This window comes from Toxotes jaculatrix, chromosome 11 (genome assembly GCF_017976425.1).
Source record: "Toxotes jaculatrix isolate fToxJac2 chromosome 11, fToxJac2.pri, whole genome shotgun sequence".
Classification (NCBI taxonomy): Eukaryota; Metazoa; Chordata; class Actinopteri; family Toxotidae; genus Toxotes; species Toxotes jaculatrix.
Genome location: NC_054404.1, coordinates 18,497,667 through 18,512,077, shown reverse-complemented (window position 1 = coordinate 18,512,077; position 14,411 = coordinate 18,497,667). Strand labels below are relative to the sequence as shown.

Genomic DNA, 14,411 nt, shown 5'->3' with positions numbered 1-14,411 from the left:
CCAGCGCAGCAAACCTTCAGTTAAGTTGTCAAGCTGAAAAATAGGCTACTCTCAGTCCCCTGACGTAGCCCACATAAATTAATCATACCTCAAAGATACATTGCCTCCCTAAGACCCACAGACAAGTAGATGAATAATAACACCTTCAACCTACACATCTTACAACCATTTTCACTGGGCGTCTTTGTTTCTCTGATGTGTGCATCACGTCCACAATGGTAGAACCCAGAGATCTCTTAAATTCACTACATATTATTATGGAATATTTTCTATAGTTTTAAAAGGCCTTAAGGGATGACCACTGTTCTTGACCTGCTACTTACAGGTTTATCTGAGATGTGTCCTAAAACACACACACACAAAAAACAACCACCATTCTATCAAAGCAGCCATTTCAAGAACACTTTTCAGTCAGGGATACATCATTTGTTTCCAATCAGTGTGTGAGTCTGGAGCGGGTGCAGTAGGAGGACATCATGCTGCAGATGGTGTGGTGTTGAGTCGGCACAGCTGGTTCCCAGAGGCCCTTTGAATCAAAAACCAGAACAGGGCGATTGAGTTTTCTATGCACATCATTTGTTAAGTCCCCGTAGTCATCTTGCAGAGTCAAGTAGTTAAACAGTCTAGCTGCATTATTGAAATGTGCCTTTTGTTCCACTTTCTGTAAGCTGGCCTGTGAATCGTAAGTTTAGGGGACTGGATAATTGCAGTGATGATTTAGATGGAGGACGTAGTCTCTGAAAAGAGAAGGGTACGTCCAGGCAATTTAAGAGGTGAAGTATGTTTAATTAAAATGGTATCTTGGGGCTAGTGTATTTCATTTATAGCCAATTTCTTAAATTGGCACAGTTAGGAATAATACCTATACTATTGCAACAAGGTAGGAGTTATCATTAAAGATATATTTGGAGTCTTGAAATGTGGTACTTTGCTTCACTGTCATGCTTTATAAATTGAATACATTCCTGGGTTACAATTGCAATTGTCACCTCCTCAGTAACGATGCTTAGCTTGGTGTCTGGCAGGCGTTGGCACCTGTCATCGCTCTTGTTTACCAAGGCCCAGAGTATACACCTAATCAGTAAATCGAAAGCGATCCATGGATGGGTCCTTGACAGTTACAGCACAGTCTTTCTCTTGGCCTCTGTTCCAGTCTACATTAGGTTTCTACCTAATGTGAAGCTGAGTTAAAAAGGGGACTCATTGAGTCTCATTGATGCAACACAAGTCAGAAGAACAGCCAAGGGAAGCCGAGTTTTTACACCTTCCACTAGGTGCAAATAAAGCAAGAGATGAGCTCGCTGCTGATGGTGTGAAAGCACTGGGGGTTGAAATTGCCATCCACAGTATCATTATAGTTAGACAGGAGGCAGGGATTCCCGTCTCTGCTTTCTCTATTTCTGTCTTCCACTTTTCCTTCCTGTCAGTCTTTCTTGCTCCTTGCCTCCAACGAGGAGGTTACAGAAGCTGTGCAGCCAACCTAGCTACCCAGAAGCACCGCTGTCTGGTCTCCTGTCTAAATAGCTGTTATCTGTATGAGACCTGACAACTCCATTACAGATTTGTACAAGACCCAGAGCTTTCCTTTTACACTGACATGTACACAAACACTGACAGACCATCCATTTCTCATCCATGCCTAATCATCTGATTGGGGCATGCCTAATTTATTGATTTGTGCTTTCACAACAGATTTTCTTTGCAGCATTGTTTGGATCTGTAAAATGAAACAACATTAAGAGTAGAATAGAGTATCAAAACAGCACAAACATAAACTTGACATTTGATAAATGTGGAAAATAAACATATATGTTCCGATATTTAAGCCAGCTGCTGTAACTTGCACCTCAGAAGCCCAAACGATTCTCTGATGGACTGATTCTCATTCTGTGTGCCAGTGATCTATCAGGTGGAATATCAGTTACGTTTGCAGTTCACAATATAATCTGTTCAAAGCTTCCAGTTTAAGGTACACATTATCTTCTGCTACCTCACACCTATTTGCAGAGTTGGGTTCAGCTGGGTCCAGCTCTGTCATCAGCTGTGCTTGGTGCTGAAACATATTAGTTTTTGGATTGGTATCAAATTGAATTTTGATGCAACAAATGGTGCAACAGAAAGATTCCTATCATTTGGAGAAGGATTTCTGCTACTCAAAAGAAATTAATTAACTCAGTCATTCAATTGGGGAAATGAGATGGGAAATCAGACTGAATATTAACAAAATAATTAAATAATCTGTAGCAGAATTTTATGAGCTTTATTATTGTTGATGTTTGATTTATTGTTATTTCCACAAGTGTATGACAAGTATTAAGTATATTGGTGCGTATGTTCACAACACAATGCCGGATGTCCCCACTGAGTTTAATCAGGATTGCCCTAAGACACCTTGAGATATGGCCAGCCATCAAATGTTTCATTTTATTGACTGTTAATTATAGCGCCACCATGGGGCCAGTTGAGATCATATTTTTTTTTAAGCATTTGTACATCATTTCTAGTTAAGGTGCCAAGTTTGATGTCTTGTGGTCTTTCCAACTCACAGCAAATTGAGCAAAGGCAAAAATGGCAAGCAATGATGAATAGGCCGTGCCCACGCGCACCAATCAATCAATCAACCAATCAACAATTAAGATTTTGGTTAATACTTGCGTCCAGTTCATGTGCAGCAAAACTGGTGACATTCTGTCCACTGGGTTTTGACATACACGTTTTTTCCATACTTGGACTGAAAATATCTACGAATATCTAAGATTCATGATGATTGAACAAATGTTTAATGAGTTATAGCCGATTTCTTGCTAAGCCTCGCCCTTGGCAAAATGTCTTGGTCGATGGTGGCCGTGTTTTTTGAACTGATCTCATCCATTTACAACAGAATTATGCAACCCAGAGCTCAAGATATGAGACTGGTGTCAATATTCTAATCAAACCTTTGGCAAATAAGAGTGAGAGAGAGGTTTTTTAGAACCTCATTTGTTATCAGAAATGTTTGGCCAGCTCAAAACTGTGAAAGTGCTTCAACACTAGCTGAATGAGCATCAAAGTGACAGAGCTCTGTTTTACAGTTGTTTAAAAAAAAAAAGAAAAACTAATATGGAGAAACAGCTGCCAAATACTCAGCAGCATCCACCATGGTACTCAGACCATGAATGGTGTCTTTTTGATTGGCTTGTCTGATGACTGGCTGACTTTTGATTCTGACATCCTGCACTGTTGTGGTTAAAGAGGTAATTTTCTGTTTGCTGTTGTATTTCAAATAGCTATCTCAGAATCACAATGAAATCTTTTCAACAGTGCTCTCACCTCAGCTTTAAAGCCATACGGAGGGGCAGCATCTTCTTGCTCTTTTTCACAACGCACCCTGTGAGGAAACTCGGAGTATATATGTTCATCTCCAGCAACCCACTTTCTGTTTGCCCGACTTCCTGCTGAAACATCCTGCAGTCCCACACAGCACTGCAAGACACACAGACACAGATGCCCATGTGGCACTGCCTATCACCACCTCCAAATGTTGTGTCAGCGTGTGGTCGTCATGCTGTAGCCCAGTGCAGACTGAGCAGTCCTTTGCAGAGGGACTGGGCACATCAGCCCAGTTCCATCACACTCAGGATAATTATAGAACTGAATGTGCTGCTGCACCTGCCTGTGTTCATCTCAGAAATAAAAAGAAATCCCCCAAACCTTGTTAAACGCCTTCCAAACATCACAAAAATGGACTTTTGATTTGCTTTCTCATCTGCTGCAGAGTTTTGTTCACCACGCTCCTGAACTGAGTAATTATTTTAATTGCTGTCTTTCGTTTCCTCACTTAGGTTATAACCTCAACTGTTTTGTGCTTTTGACAGCTGCTTGTTTTTCCCCATTTATGCAAACCTAGCTTATGGTATTCTATAAAACTATAATCGTTTAAGGGAAATTTCCATATAGTAAATAGGATGCCGGCTTAATATGGTTCAATGCTGAAAGTGTTTTATTGCATATTCTTCAAAAATGGGCTCTTACATCCTCATGTGGAAGAGCTAAAATGTGACATAATTTGTTTAAATCCCCAGGTGACACAGAATCATTCAAAATTTCATTTTAATGCTTCAGTCGAGCTTCTTAGTATGAATTTGTTGAGTTTGACTTTGAATTTGAACCAGGAAGTTACTAAAAAAACTTTCCCTGCAAATATTAAAAAAAAGTTGATAGTAGGAAACTTTGCCCAGATAAGTACACATCAAAAATAACTTTCAAGTAGATTTTGGTTTGATTTTCTCTCTTAGAGTATGAACAAATGTTGGGGAAAAAAAACTTTGTCAAACCTCCTCAGAGTTTCTGATCAGTGTCAAATGTCACCTCCAGTATTTAATCAGGTGAAGTGAGGGATAGAGCTGTTGTGCTGCTTTCTCAGCAGCAGATGAAACGGTGCAATGTTCTCAGGCTGTGAGCTGTGTGACACAGGGTTTGATGTGCTGCCTCTATCCACACCCACTGCTGTGACAGGCAGTGCACAGGGTTGTCACACTGACACACCATCTCTCTGATCCTGCTGGAGGCGAGATGCTGCTAAGATACGCAACTGTATAACTTGTGACCTCTCGTCTTTCTGTGTCAGTCTGTGTCATGTTCCTCATTCTCTGCTCTCTCTCTCTTCCTCTCAGGTACCAGTAATGGGTCTGTACTGGTCTATAACCTGACCAGTGGTCTTCTCCACAAAGAACTCAGTGTCCACTCTTGTGAAGTCAGGTAATATTCATTTCTTGTGCGGTTAAATTTACACTTCCAGGGTCTGCAATTCACTTGCCACCAGTGAGATGTATGCACTCAGAAATATCTGTAAAATGACATGTTAGATGAACCCAAGAGGCTGGTCACTCAGCTTGAGGTGGATTGATTTTCTGTTGATTGCTTTCAGGCTCATTAGAGTTTGTGGAGGCAATTGGCACTCACATAATTAGAGTGCCATGTCAGCTCTTGTGTGTTAAAGAGAAATAATTCCCTAGCCTGCTTTATGGGGGTTTCATCTGAACATCTTCTCAGATTGCTTCAAATGAGTATGGTGTTCCTGACTCGAATAATAATACAAGAATCGCAAGAGTAAAATGAAAAAAATCCAAACATATAGAAAGATTAGTTAAATATGTGACGTACATAGATTTAGAACATCAAGGTAAAGCTGCTGATGTAACACCGGTGATACAGTAAATATGGTTTGGAAGAAATCACTTGCTCCTGACCTACACAAAAGGGAAACAACAGAACTTCAAACCCAATTTATATTGTAGCCACTTCTCTCGCAGTAGATATTTTGACTTGTCAAACACAGGTGTTCCTGATACCATTAATGTCAGGCTCTGGTATTGTGTATGCTGGCTATCATCATTAATAACATTAATGATGTGTTCTATTAATAATGTTATTAGTTTCACCTGTGTTTTTCCTGCTATGACAAGTCATAATGTTTGCTGGGAGGATGGTCTATTGATTTCTCTGTGAAATGCAGGCTGCATTATAAATATCATTTTCCATTGTCCCTTGGAATAAATTACTTAATTTTTTTTTTCATAGTGGAAACTGAGCCAAAAATACAGGCTTCTCCTGTAATATTCCTTTAACCTCTGAACAGCACACCATTCCCTCAAGTCTAAGAAGCTAATTAATGAGCCTGTCAATCACACATAAAAGGGGGCATTCAGAGACGAGCAGTTTTCTATATTAGGAAGCTTCCTCCTTCTGTTCATAACCAAGCAGCTGAAGCAGGGAAATTAAATCTAAAAACAAGAGCAGCGGGAGAATATTGAACAGTTGTTGATGACATTTCTGGGAATCGACAAGACCACCAACACAGTTAAGAGCTACTTAGTTAGAAAACTCAAGACCATAAACGTCCATCTGATACAGACTGAATCTATTAAAAAGATAACTTGTAGAGATTCTGGTCTGAGCACCCATAACCTTCCGCATAAATGCCCTGTGCTCATTTGGCTATTAATTTTTAAGTATTTGTTTCACTCCTTGATGCTGGCAACAGTGATTGTGACTGTGGGGAAAAATATCTTTATTCTCCAGGGTCACAACAGGTCACAACAGGTTAATACAACAGGAATAATAATCCATGCAGGACAAAACAGTACATTGTCTCTAGTGCCCTATGTCTGTCTATATGTGTAAATAGTTATAAATAGTTAATTAAAAAGCAGCTAGTTAATTTAATTGGATTATTGTCTTCTTTTTAAGAATTACATTGGCTTTCAAAACTTTGTAATTGGTTGCACATTACTCATAACACTTGCTGTAACAACATCACAGATCAAGATGCATGTTTAAAAAATAAATATAGCATATTTAGAAGCTAGTTTAGCATAAAAAATTCATGTCAAATAAATATTTTGGCTATTTATTCTAATTTGGACAAAATGGGTCCACTCGAGGTAGATTGAAGTGATGTGCTTGAATTAAATCTTACTTTGTTTCAGTGCAGTTTTGTTATACATTAAATTCCTTTGTCCTGCTGCTCTTCTGCTCAATGTGCTGGTTAATTACGGTGCACGAGGCGGGCCACACTGAAAACGGGTACAATGCAACAGCCAAACATCAACAAAGAGCAGGCTGTGTTTCATTAGTTAGTATTCTCTAATGAGCAGCAGAACTATTTCACCAAGATTAATTAAGCACGAGATAGAATCAGTTAATGTTGTTAAGAGATTGATTGGGAGCAAACGCCATTCGTTCAAGCAGAGCCAGGCTTTCTTTAATGAGAGAAGTTGGTATCCAAAAATGCTCAACTCCAACAAACTTTAATGAGCTGTGCAACACAAGCATAAGTTGACTTGAATTTTCTGTAGCTACCTCTGCCTGTGGATATGTGTGTATGTGGGGATTAAAGTCAGGGATTAGTCAATGGATTTCTCTGCCTGGTTTTTGGTGTCACTGTGAATTTGCTCTACAGTCATGACACTCAACAGCTGTCTCCTCATCTGCTTGTCATCTCTCACTCAGTGCTACTGTACCTTGTGCTCCCACACGCCATACAATATATAATTTATGCGAGCACTAACACACTGGTTACTTGCTTGGTGTTGTACGCTGCTCTGGGGTGTTTGAACCCCTTGTGTTTTTAAAAATCCCATCATCAAAAGGTGATCACAGAGAGGCCAAAGGTTTTCAAATAAATAACACAATCACACATGAACCCACTCAATCAGACATTTATATCAAAGTAGCGCCATCAGATCAGGTGTGTCTCTTGAACACACCTTAGATTTTCTCTCTTCCCGTGCAGACATATGTAGAGCGCCGCTGTTATTTCCAGTGCTGTGACGTACAACGTCAAGTTCAAAGCTGTGTGATGGGAAGAGCAGAGGTGCTTATGGAAATGAGCCCAGCAGCCTTTGCCCGAGCACAGCCATGCCAGGGGAGGCCTGGCTACTTAGCATCTCATTTACATTTAGTGGGGATATTGACTAATTAATCATGTGGCTATTTACCATCTCATTAAAGTGGAGTTTGTGCTCCCTGAGCTGTGCCCACTTCTCAAAATATTCAAATCTCACACTTGCTGGCTTGGTTTGTTATGCATATTTTTTACACCTTCCTAAAGTAGAAGTCTTAGGTGGTACCGTTTACCTTGCTAGGATGTAGGGGAAGAATATTTGACAGCTACACCGCAGGTATTAGATAGCGGCATTATTCATTCAGCTGAAACCTGTGTTCGTGCTTATTCCACAGGGGCATTGAATGGGTGAGTCTTACCAGTTTCCTGTCTTTCGCCACCTCTGCCCCCAACAACATGGGCCTGGTGCGAAATGAACTGCAGCATGTCGACCTTCCTACTGGTGAGAGGCTTGCACACACGCACACACACATATGTTATCACCTGTTTCTCAGGGTACCTACCAGCACTTTTATATGGGACTTTGTTCTTGATGTCGTCTTAATGTTTTGCTCGGGCTACTTGCAGCCTCAACAACAAAGAAAATAGGCACTCTCTCACTCTCTGACTTTCTCTTTTTTTTCTGTCTTTCTGTGTCTACGTGGTTTTCTAAGAGACTCCTCTTGTTCTCCCCCAGGGGATACTTACACACTCCTCCAAATTAAGGTCCAAACTAAACAGTGTTAGGGTACCACCAAGGGATGCCTAGCTCTGAAAATGAGATCTTATCATGAGTTCCTGCACAGCGACTTATGCCTTGCCTGAGCCCGTTGATCGTTCTATAGAATTACTGTGCCAGCAGTAAAGTGTTCCTACTTCCTCCAGGGATTGGCAATATAGTGCCACATTTTCTGTGCCAAAGAGAGAGCAGAGCTGGAATGTAAGTTGAAGGTGGTCAGGAAGAGATGGTTAAAGGTTTCAGGGGAAAAAAATAATTGATGAGAGCTTTTATCATTTTCACACATCTTTCCTGTTTTGTCATGTATATCCATTTCCTAAATTTCAACCTTAATGTGTAGGCTGGGCACCATAAAAAGAAATGTGGTCACTGTAATAATTCGGTCACAGAAAGCCCTATCCCCAGCTCATTCAGGACAGTGGAGAGGGTAAGTCACTTATTTAATGGCTCTCTTGTAAGCACCAGAGTCATCAAAGTTAACAGTCCACAGCAATAGCTTTGGATACTGGCCCTGCACACTTTCCAACACACATATACTTAATTGTTTTTCCTTGTGAGTTCAAACGAGTTCAAGTGGCTGAGTTCCTCTAAGGTATCTTTGACTGCAAATGTAGCTGCTGTGTTGTGTTGTGTAGTGTAGATAGACTGTGTGGATTTAAGTGTCATGGCTCACACCTCTGATGCATGTGCATGTCTGTGTGCTGCTTTTTGCTGTCTGACCAAGCATTAGATGAAAAGATCGATATTAATTTAATCCGTGTGTGTTCAGTACAGAGATGCAAGATCTCTGGGATGTTTTTAGCTTTGAATAGGACCAAGATAACAAGGGAAGCAGAGGGAAACAGCTCACTAAGCTCCATCCAAACTGAAAAATGTGCCTTTCAACAACTCCCAAGATGTCTTATTTACAGGTTACAGCTTATACTACGTGAAGAAATGAAAAAAGGAGACATTGTGATTTAATAAGCATGTAATACTGAGGCTTTTTTACAGAAGGAATCAGTTGCCAAGTATAGTCTTTCAGCCTTTACAGTACAGTATGTTTCATGTACTGTTTTAATGTTAGATGTTTGAATGACAGTTACAACATCCAAAATTTGAATTGCTACTACACCTCGACATACTGGACAAGATTCAGTAAGACTGAAGGCAGATTTAGCTTATGCTTGTGTGGTTTATTTAAATCAGGCGAAGTGAGCATATTTTTGCATAAACAAGTCCTCAAATAAAACAGCGCAAAAGTAATATTTGTTCTGCAGGACTAGTAGATTTTGTACTTCAGCTGTAAGACTAATCCACTAAGGCAGACACCTTATGCCCTTTACATCTGGAGCATTTTCTGATTTGAAGATTTGAGACTGTTGGATGGAAGATCATCTTCCTCGCTTGCCTTACTCAATTGTGGTGATGCCTGGTTTTTGCAGCAACGATAGCAGCTGTTCCGAATAGACCCATTCTTTATCTGTGTGTGCTGCAGTAACTGAGGGAAGTTAGAGTTGAGACATGGTAGTAAACTCAGTTTGCATAGCCTCACATACAGTATTAATATGTATTATGCATACAGATGATAATTACCCTTTATTTATATCAACACAACACAACAACAACACAACACTCTGAAGTATCTTTCCAAGAATCATCCACAGTAAGTAAAGAGCATGATGTTCTGACATCACCGAGTGAGTAAGAAAGCAAACCTTCTTCCCTTCACATGAAGCAAGTGAAGAAATTTTGACCCCTTTGTGTCTTTGTTGCTGCATTTGCTGCACCGTGAACCGCGTTCAACACCTTGACACGTGTGTATTTGTTGTGTGATTTTGTGAATATATATTTGACACATGATTAGAGCCTGTAGGCTGATGATCTGGAGAGTTAGATACCATAATTGACACTTTGTAATCAGGAAATACAAACCCTCCCGCTGTGTGTGACTGTGGGAACACAAGAGAAAATGGGGAAAAGGGCTGCATTAGCCTCTAGTAAGCCACATGTCTCCAGAGTGTTCCCTACACCATATGCTTTATGCCCCACCGGTACACACCAACTGCTGTCTCACCACAACTGTTGGAGGTCAACCCTCCTCCCCTCAAACCACCACAGGCTGCTTTGTTACTTGTACATTTTAAGCAGGCCACCTTCCTAAGTGTCCTCCGCAAAATCAGATCAGCACTTCCTTAGGCAAACACGATACGATACACCTGAAGGGCATTCTTGTTTTGTTTAAAGGGGCACCTTGACGCTCTGCATAATGTCTGCATCGGTGGGTGGAAAGTTGCGAATGAAAAGCAGGGATTAGAGCAGCCGGTGAGAATAAGTTGTCGGCAGTTTGCTCTCCCTGCTCCGGCGAAAGAGATGAAACCAGGACACCCCAGAACTAAAGTGAAATGAGATGAATCAGTCTTTTCACAGGTGTAAAGAAAGATACCGTCTTCTGCCTTCCATCATCAGCTCCTCTCCCTCACTTTCCCCCTCTCTTTCTCTCTCTGTCTGTTGTGTTTTCCAGGCAGATGCTTTGCCTTCAGAGGCGAGCGAGGAAACGATGAGCCACCCATTGAGATGATTAAAGTGTCTCATCTCAAGTGAGTGCCTGCTCTCCCCACCACCAACAAAACCTGATACCAACAACATCACACAATCTCTAATGCTTTTACCTGAGACACACACACACACACTGTAACACCAAATGTACATTTACATATAAAATATTTACACCCATGTGGAGCCTTTCACCATACCTCCTTAGGGCCATTTCACCTTTGTCTCTCTCTTATGTCCATCCATCTTTGAACTGTTAATTCAGTAATTTTTTAAGGTTGGAGAGCTCTTTCTTTTTCTTTTTTTTTCTGAAATATTGTTATACCCAGACCAGAATTCGAATGGAAGCCTGAAAAGAAGACCTGAAAAGCACAGATCCATTCTTATGTGGGTTGTTTATTCATTATTGTCCCCAAAAACCTTCATATATTTTTGCTGTGCAGTGTTTCGGATCATTAATTTTCTATCTAAGTGTTTATCATTGCTGCATCTTTTAATGTGACTGTGATGTTCAGAATAATAAAAGATGCATGTATTTACAGTCATCACACACGTTTTTTTGAGAAATGAAACTATACAGAAGCTGTATTTCTGTATACTCAGTTGCTCCAGATATATTTGACAGTAAATTCTTCTTTTCAAGGACACCATATTTTGACAATGCCAAGCTAACCTGGGAAGTCTTAGCCTTGTGAATACATGGAGAATATGATTAGGTGGATTGTGTGTTATGTTGGAAAGTGACACCTCTGATTATTCTGCCCACATTAGGTGACAGCTGGCACTTGCATTATTGCTCTATTGTTAATATCAGAAAGAGCTCCCTCCTCCAGAGTGGAAAGAGTAGGCTGGGAAATGAATACAGGGTTCAGTACAAAAGTCATGTCCATGAAAACATTGTGTGTGTTTTTACATACAAGCTCCTTAAGAACTGCACATAAATATTGTACTGCTGGGCTAAGTAGTCTTGTTAAGTAAAACAGTAAAAAGTATGAAGTACAACTGAGGTGCTACAAACCACATCATGAGGTAAAATGAGGTGGAAAAATAATTACTGGACAGTGCATCATCTATTGTTTCATCAATATTATCTTCTTTATTCTAACCAGGCAAGTTGCTGCAGATCACAATCTTAGAATAACAAAGGCCCGGGGGTAAAAGTTATAGGGAGGGAGAGGGTAATGTGCTTTTAAACACTTAGTGCTGCAGTGTTTTTGCACTGTTAAATGTTGTGTTGTTCCTCTGCAGTAGCCGAAGGTTTGACATTTGCTATTTTATGGTAGTTTTTTAAGAAGGGGAGTCTGGGGTTTGGCCACATCTTCTCATATTAGTGGAGGGATTCAGACTAACTCCTGGTCACAAGTGAGAATATATGATTCAAATGTGCAAGAAAATGCTTGTTCATGCTTCTCTTTTATTTCTCAGTATAAACAGCAATGCACCTAAGGAAAAATACAAGAGTGAGATAAACGCAAAGCAGAGACTCATTCTTGTTGCATTTAGGTTCTTGTGGGAGGGTAAAATCATTTATTAGTCTGAAGCCGTATTGTGCTATATGAACACAAAAGCAAACACAAAAAACAACACCAGATAAACATGAATTCATTCTTTTAATGTTAGTGCTGGTCATCTGACACATTGCTGAATAGGTAGCAGACTCAGCATCCAGTGTTTAAACATTCAGGCCACATGGAAACCAGTTTTTCAGACCACAAGACATGTTATGGTGAGGTAGAGGGCATTTTATTATTATTCTGAGACTGTGTGTGTTTGTGTTTATCCATCCTCAGACAGTACCTGGTGGTGGTGTTCAGAGACAAACCCCTGGAGCTGTGGGACATCAGGACGGGGACACTTCTCCGAGAGATGGCTAAGAACTTCCCCACTGTCACTGCACTGGTACTGATAAATCTACATGCTAATAAAAAAACCTTGTCCTTAATTCTGTGGGCTGTACACGGTGGAAATTGAGATATAACAGAAATGACTTTTTTCCAGCAGGTGTTCAGGGTTGCTCATGTAAATCCACAGCTGCATATCCAAACATCTCCAGTTTACATATTTACTTTAACAAAATACAACGTCAGTATTGTTGACTCTTCCCTCGGGTAATAGTCTCGTACACTTTTTGACCCCTTCACCTTCTTGTGTTTGTGTGGACCATTTGAAAGATTAGTCTGGAAAAAATTTCCCTAAGCTCAGCAAAGAACAGTGGCTTCATTAGGCCAGTGAAATGCTCATAAAAAGAGAGTTATGCTGGGCAAACTTTACAGTGGGGCTGTAAAATCTCTACAGTGTGAATAAAAGTGCCAGTAACCTTAATAATACATGCCAGCTTCCCCCTGCCCCATATTGCTGTCTCATTTCCATATTGATTACAACCTCCAGATAACCAGACTATAGCCACTGTGCTCCAGCAGTGAGACAGCAAGGCTGGGGGAAACAGCTCTCCTGTTTGCCTTAGTTTCATTTATACAAGCATCTACTGTACATGCAAATCACTTCCTTATCCACCTGTCTCTCTCTGCTTTTTGCACTGTAATGTTTTGCTGTTATGTCAGCAAATGTGTCTGGGTTTAGCACTGTAACTGCAACCGTGTGTGTGTGTGTGTGTGCGTGTGCGTGTGCGTGTGCGTGTACGTGTACGTGTACGTGTGTGTGTGTGTGTGTGTGTGTGTGTGTGCGTGTGTGTGTGCGTGTGTGTGTACGTGTGTGTGTGTGTGTGTGTGTGTGTGTGGGTGTGTGTGTGTGTGTGTGTGTGTGTGTGTGTGTGTGTGTGTGTGTGTGTGCGTGTGTGTGTGTGTAAACAGGAGTGGTCTCCGTCACACAACCTGAAGAGTCTAAAGAAGAAACAAATGGCAGCGAGGGAGGCCATGGCTCGGCAGACGGTGTCAGACGCCGAGCAGAGTAGTGTTGAATCCTCAGTCATCAGGTCAGCATCATAAAGCTTAAGAATTTTGTTTTGTTCTCACAAGCCTTTTGTAATGAGAGAAAGTCCTGAGGCAACGTGTGACATGTAACTGTGGTCATTATGCAAAAGGCCAGTAGCGGCCCTCTGAACTTTAGGAAAACAATAAATCATTCTAAGCCTATATTAATGTCCTTTTTGAAACTAGACCCAATTTAGTGGCTCTAACCTGGAAATCAAAAGAAAAAAGACACTGTAGTAGACAGCAATCCATGACACAGCATTTTTTTAGCAATGATTACAATTCTCCAGCCCCAGAAAATAAAAAACATGGCCACGATCAGTACCTTTTTTCATCTTTTTTTTTTTTTTTTTTTTTTTGGTGTGATGTTCACCCAAGTAATCCTTAGACACCACCCATCTTGTTCCAAACATAATTTAATCTAGATGTTATTCAACTCAGTTGATTACATAAAAGTGAATAATGTGAAAAATAATGTTTTCATACTGTTAATCTGTCAGTGTTTAGGTGAATTTGGTCAAGTTTGCATTCATACTGCTGGGTAGAAGTTGGATATTCACCATGAATCCATTGTTCTCAGCTATTTTAGCCATCTGTCTGTCTCTTCTAACTATCTATTTCAACCTCTCTGGTCACATAATTAGTTTTCACACACTCTCAAACACAACACATAGAGTTTAAGTGTTACTGTCTTAATTTGTGTATATACTGTTTTAATTGGGAATCACTGGCTCCTAGATGAGAGTGGTAATGCCACTGTCAGCAGAGGAGAATGTCTGAAAGTCTGAGTCCAGCCAAGATATTTCACACTGAAAAGAAGGCAACAAACCTGACATGTTGTGCT

General features: G+C 40.5%; 1 protein-coding gene across 2 annotated transcripts in view; it reads left to right on the top strand.

The window, feature by feature from the left end:
• Nucleotides 1-14,411, top strand: part of wdr11 (WD repeat domain 11) — a 51,326-nt gene that overhangs the window by 19,825 nt on the left and 17,090 nt on the right. For both annotated transcript variants that reach the window (XM_041050157.1, XM_041050156.1), the window contains exons 11-15: nucleotides 4,653-4,737; nucleotides 7,720-7,826; nucleotides 10,606-10,681; nucleotides 12,428-12,536; nucleotides 13,448-13,569. In XM_041050157.1, the coding sequence (XP_040906091.1) occupies nucleotides 4,653-4,737; nucleotides 7,720-7,826; nucleotides 10,606-10,681; nucleotides 12,428-12,536; nucleotides 13,448-13,569 (499 nt within the window). The remainder of the gene's footprint in view (nucleotides 1-4,652; nucleotides 4,738-7,719; nucleotides 7,827-10,605; nucleotides 10,682-12,427; nucleotides 12,537-13,447; nucleotides 13,570-14,411) is intronic.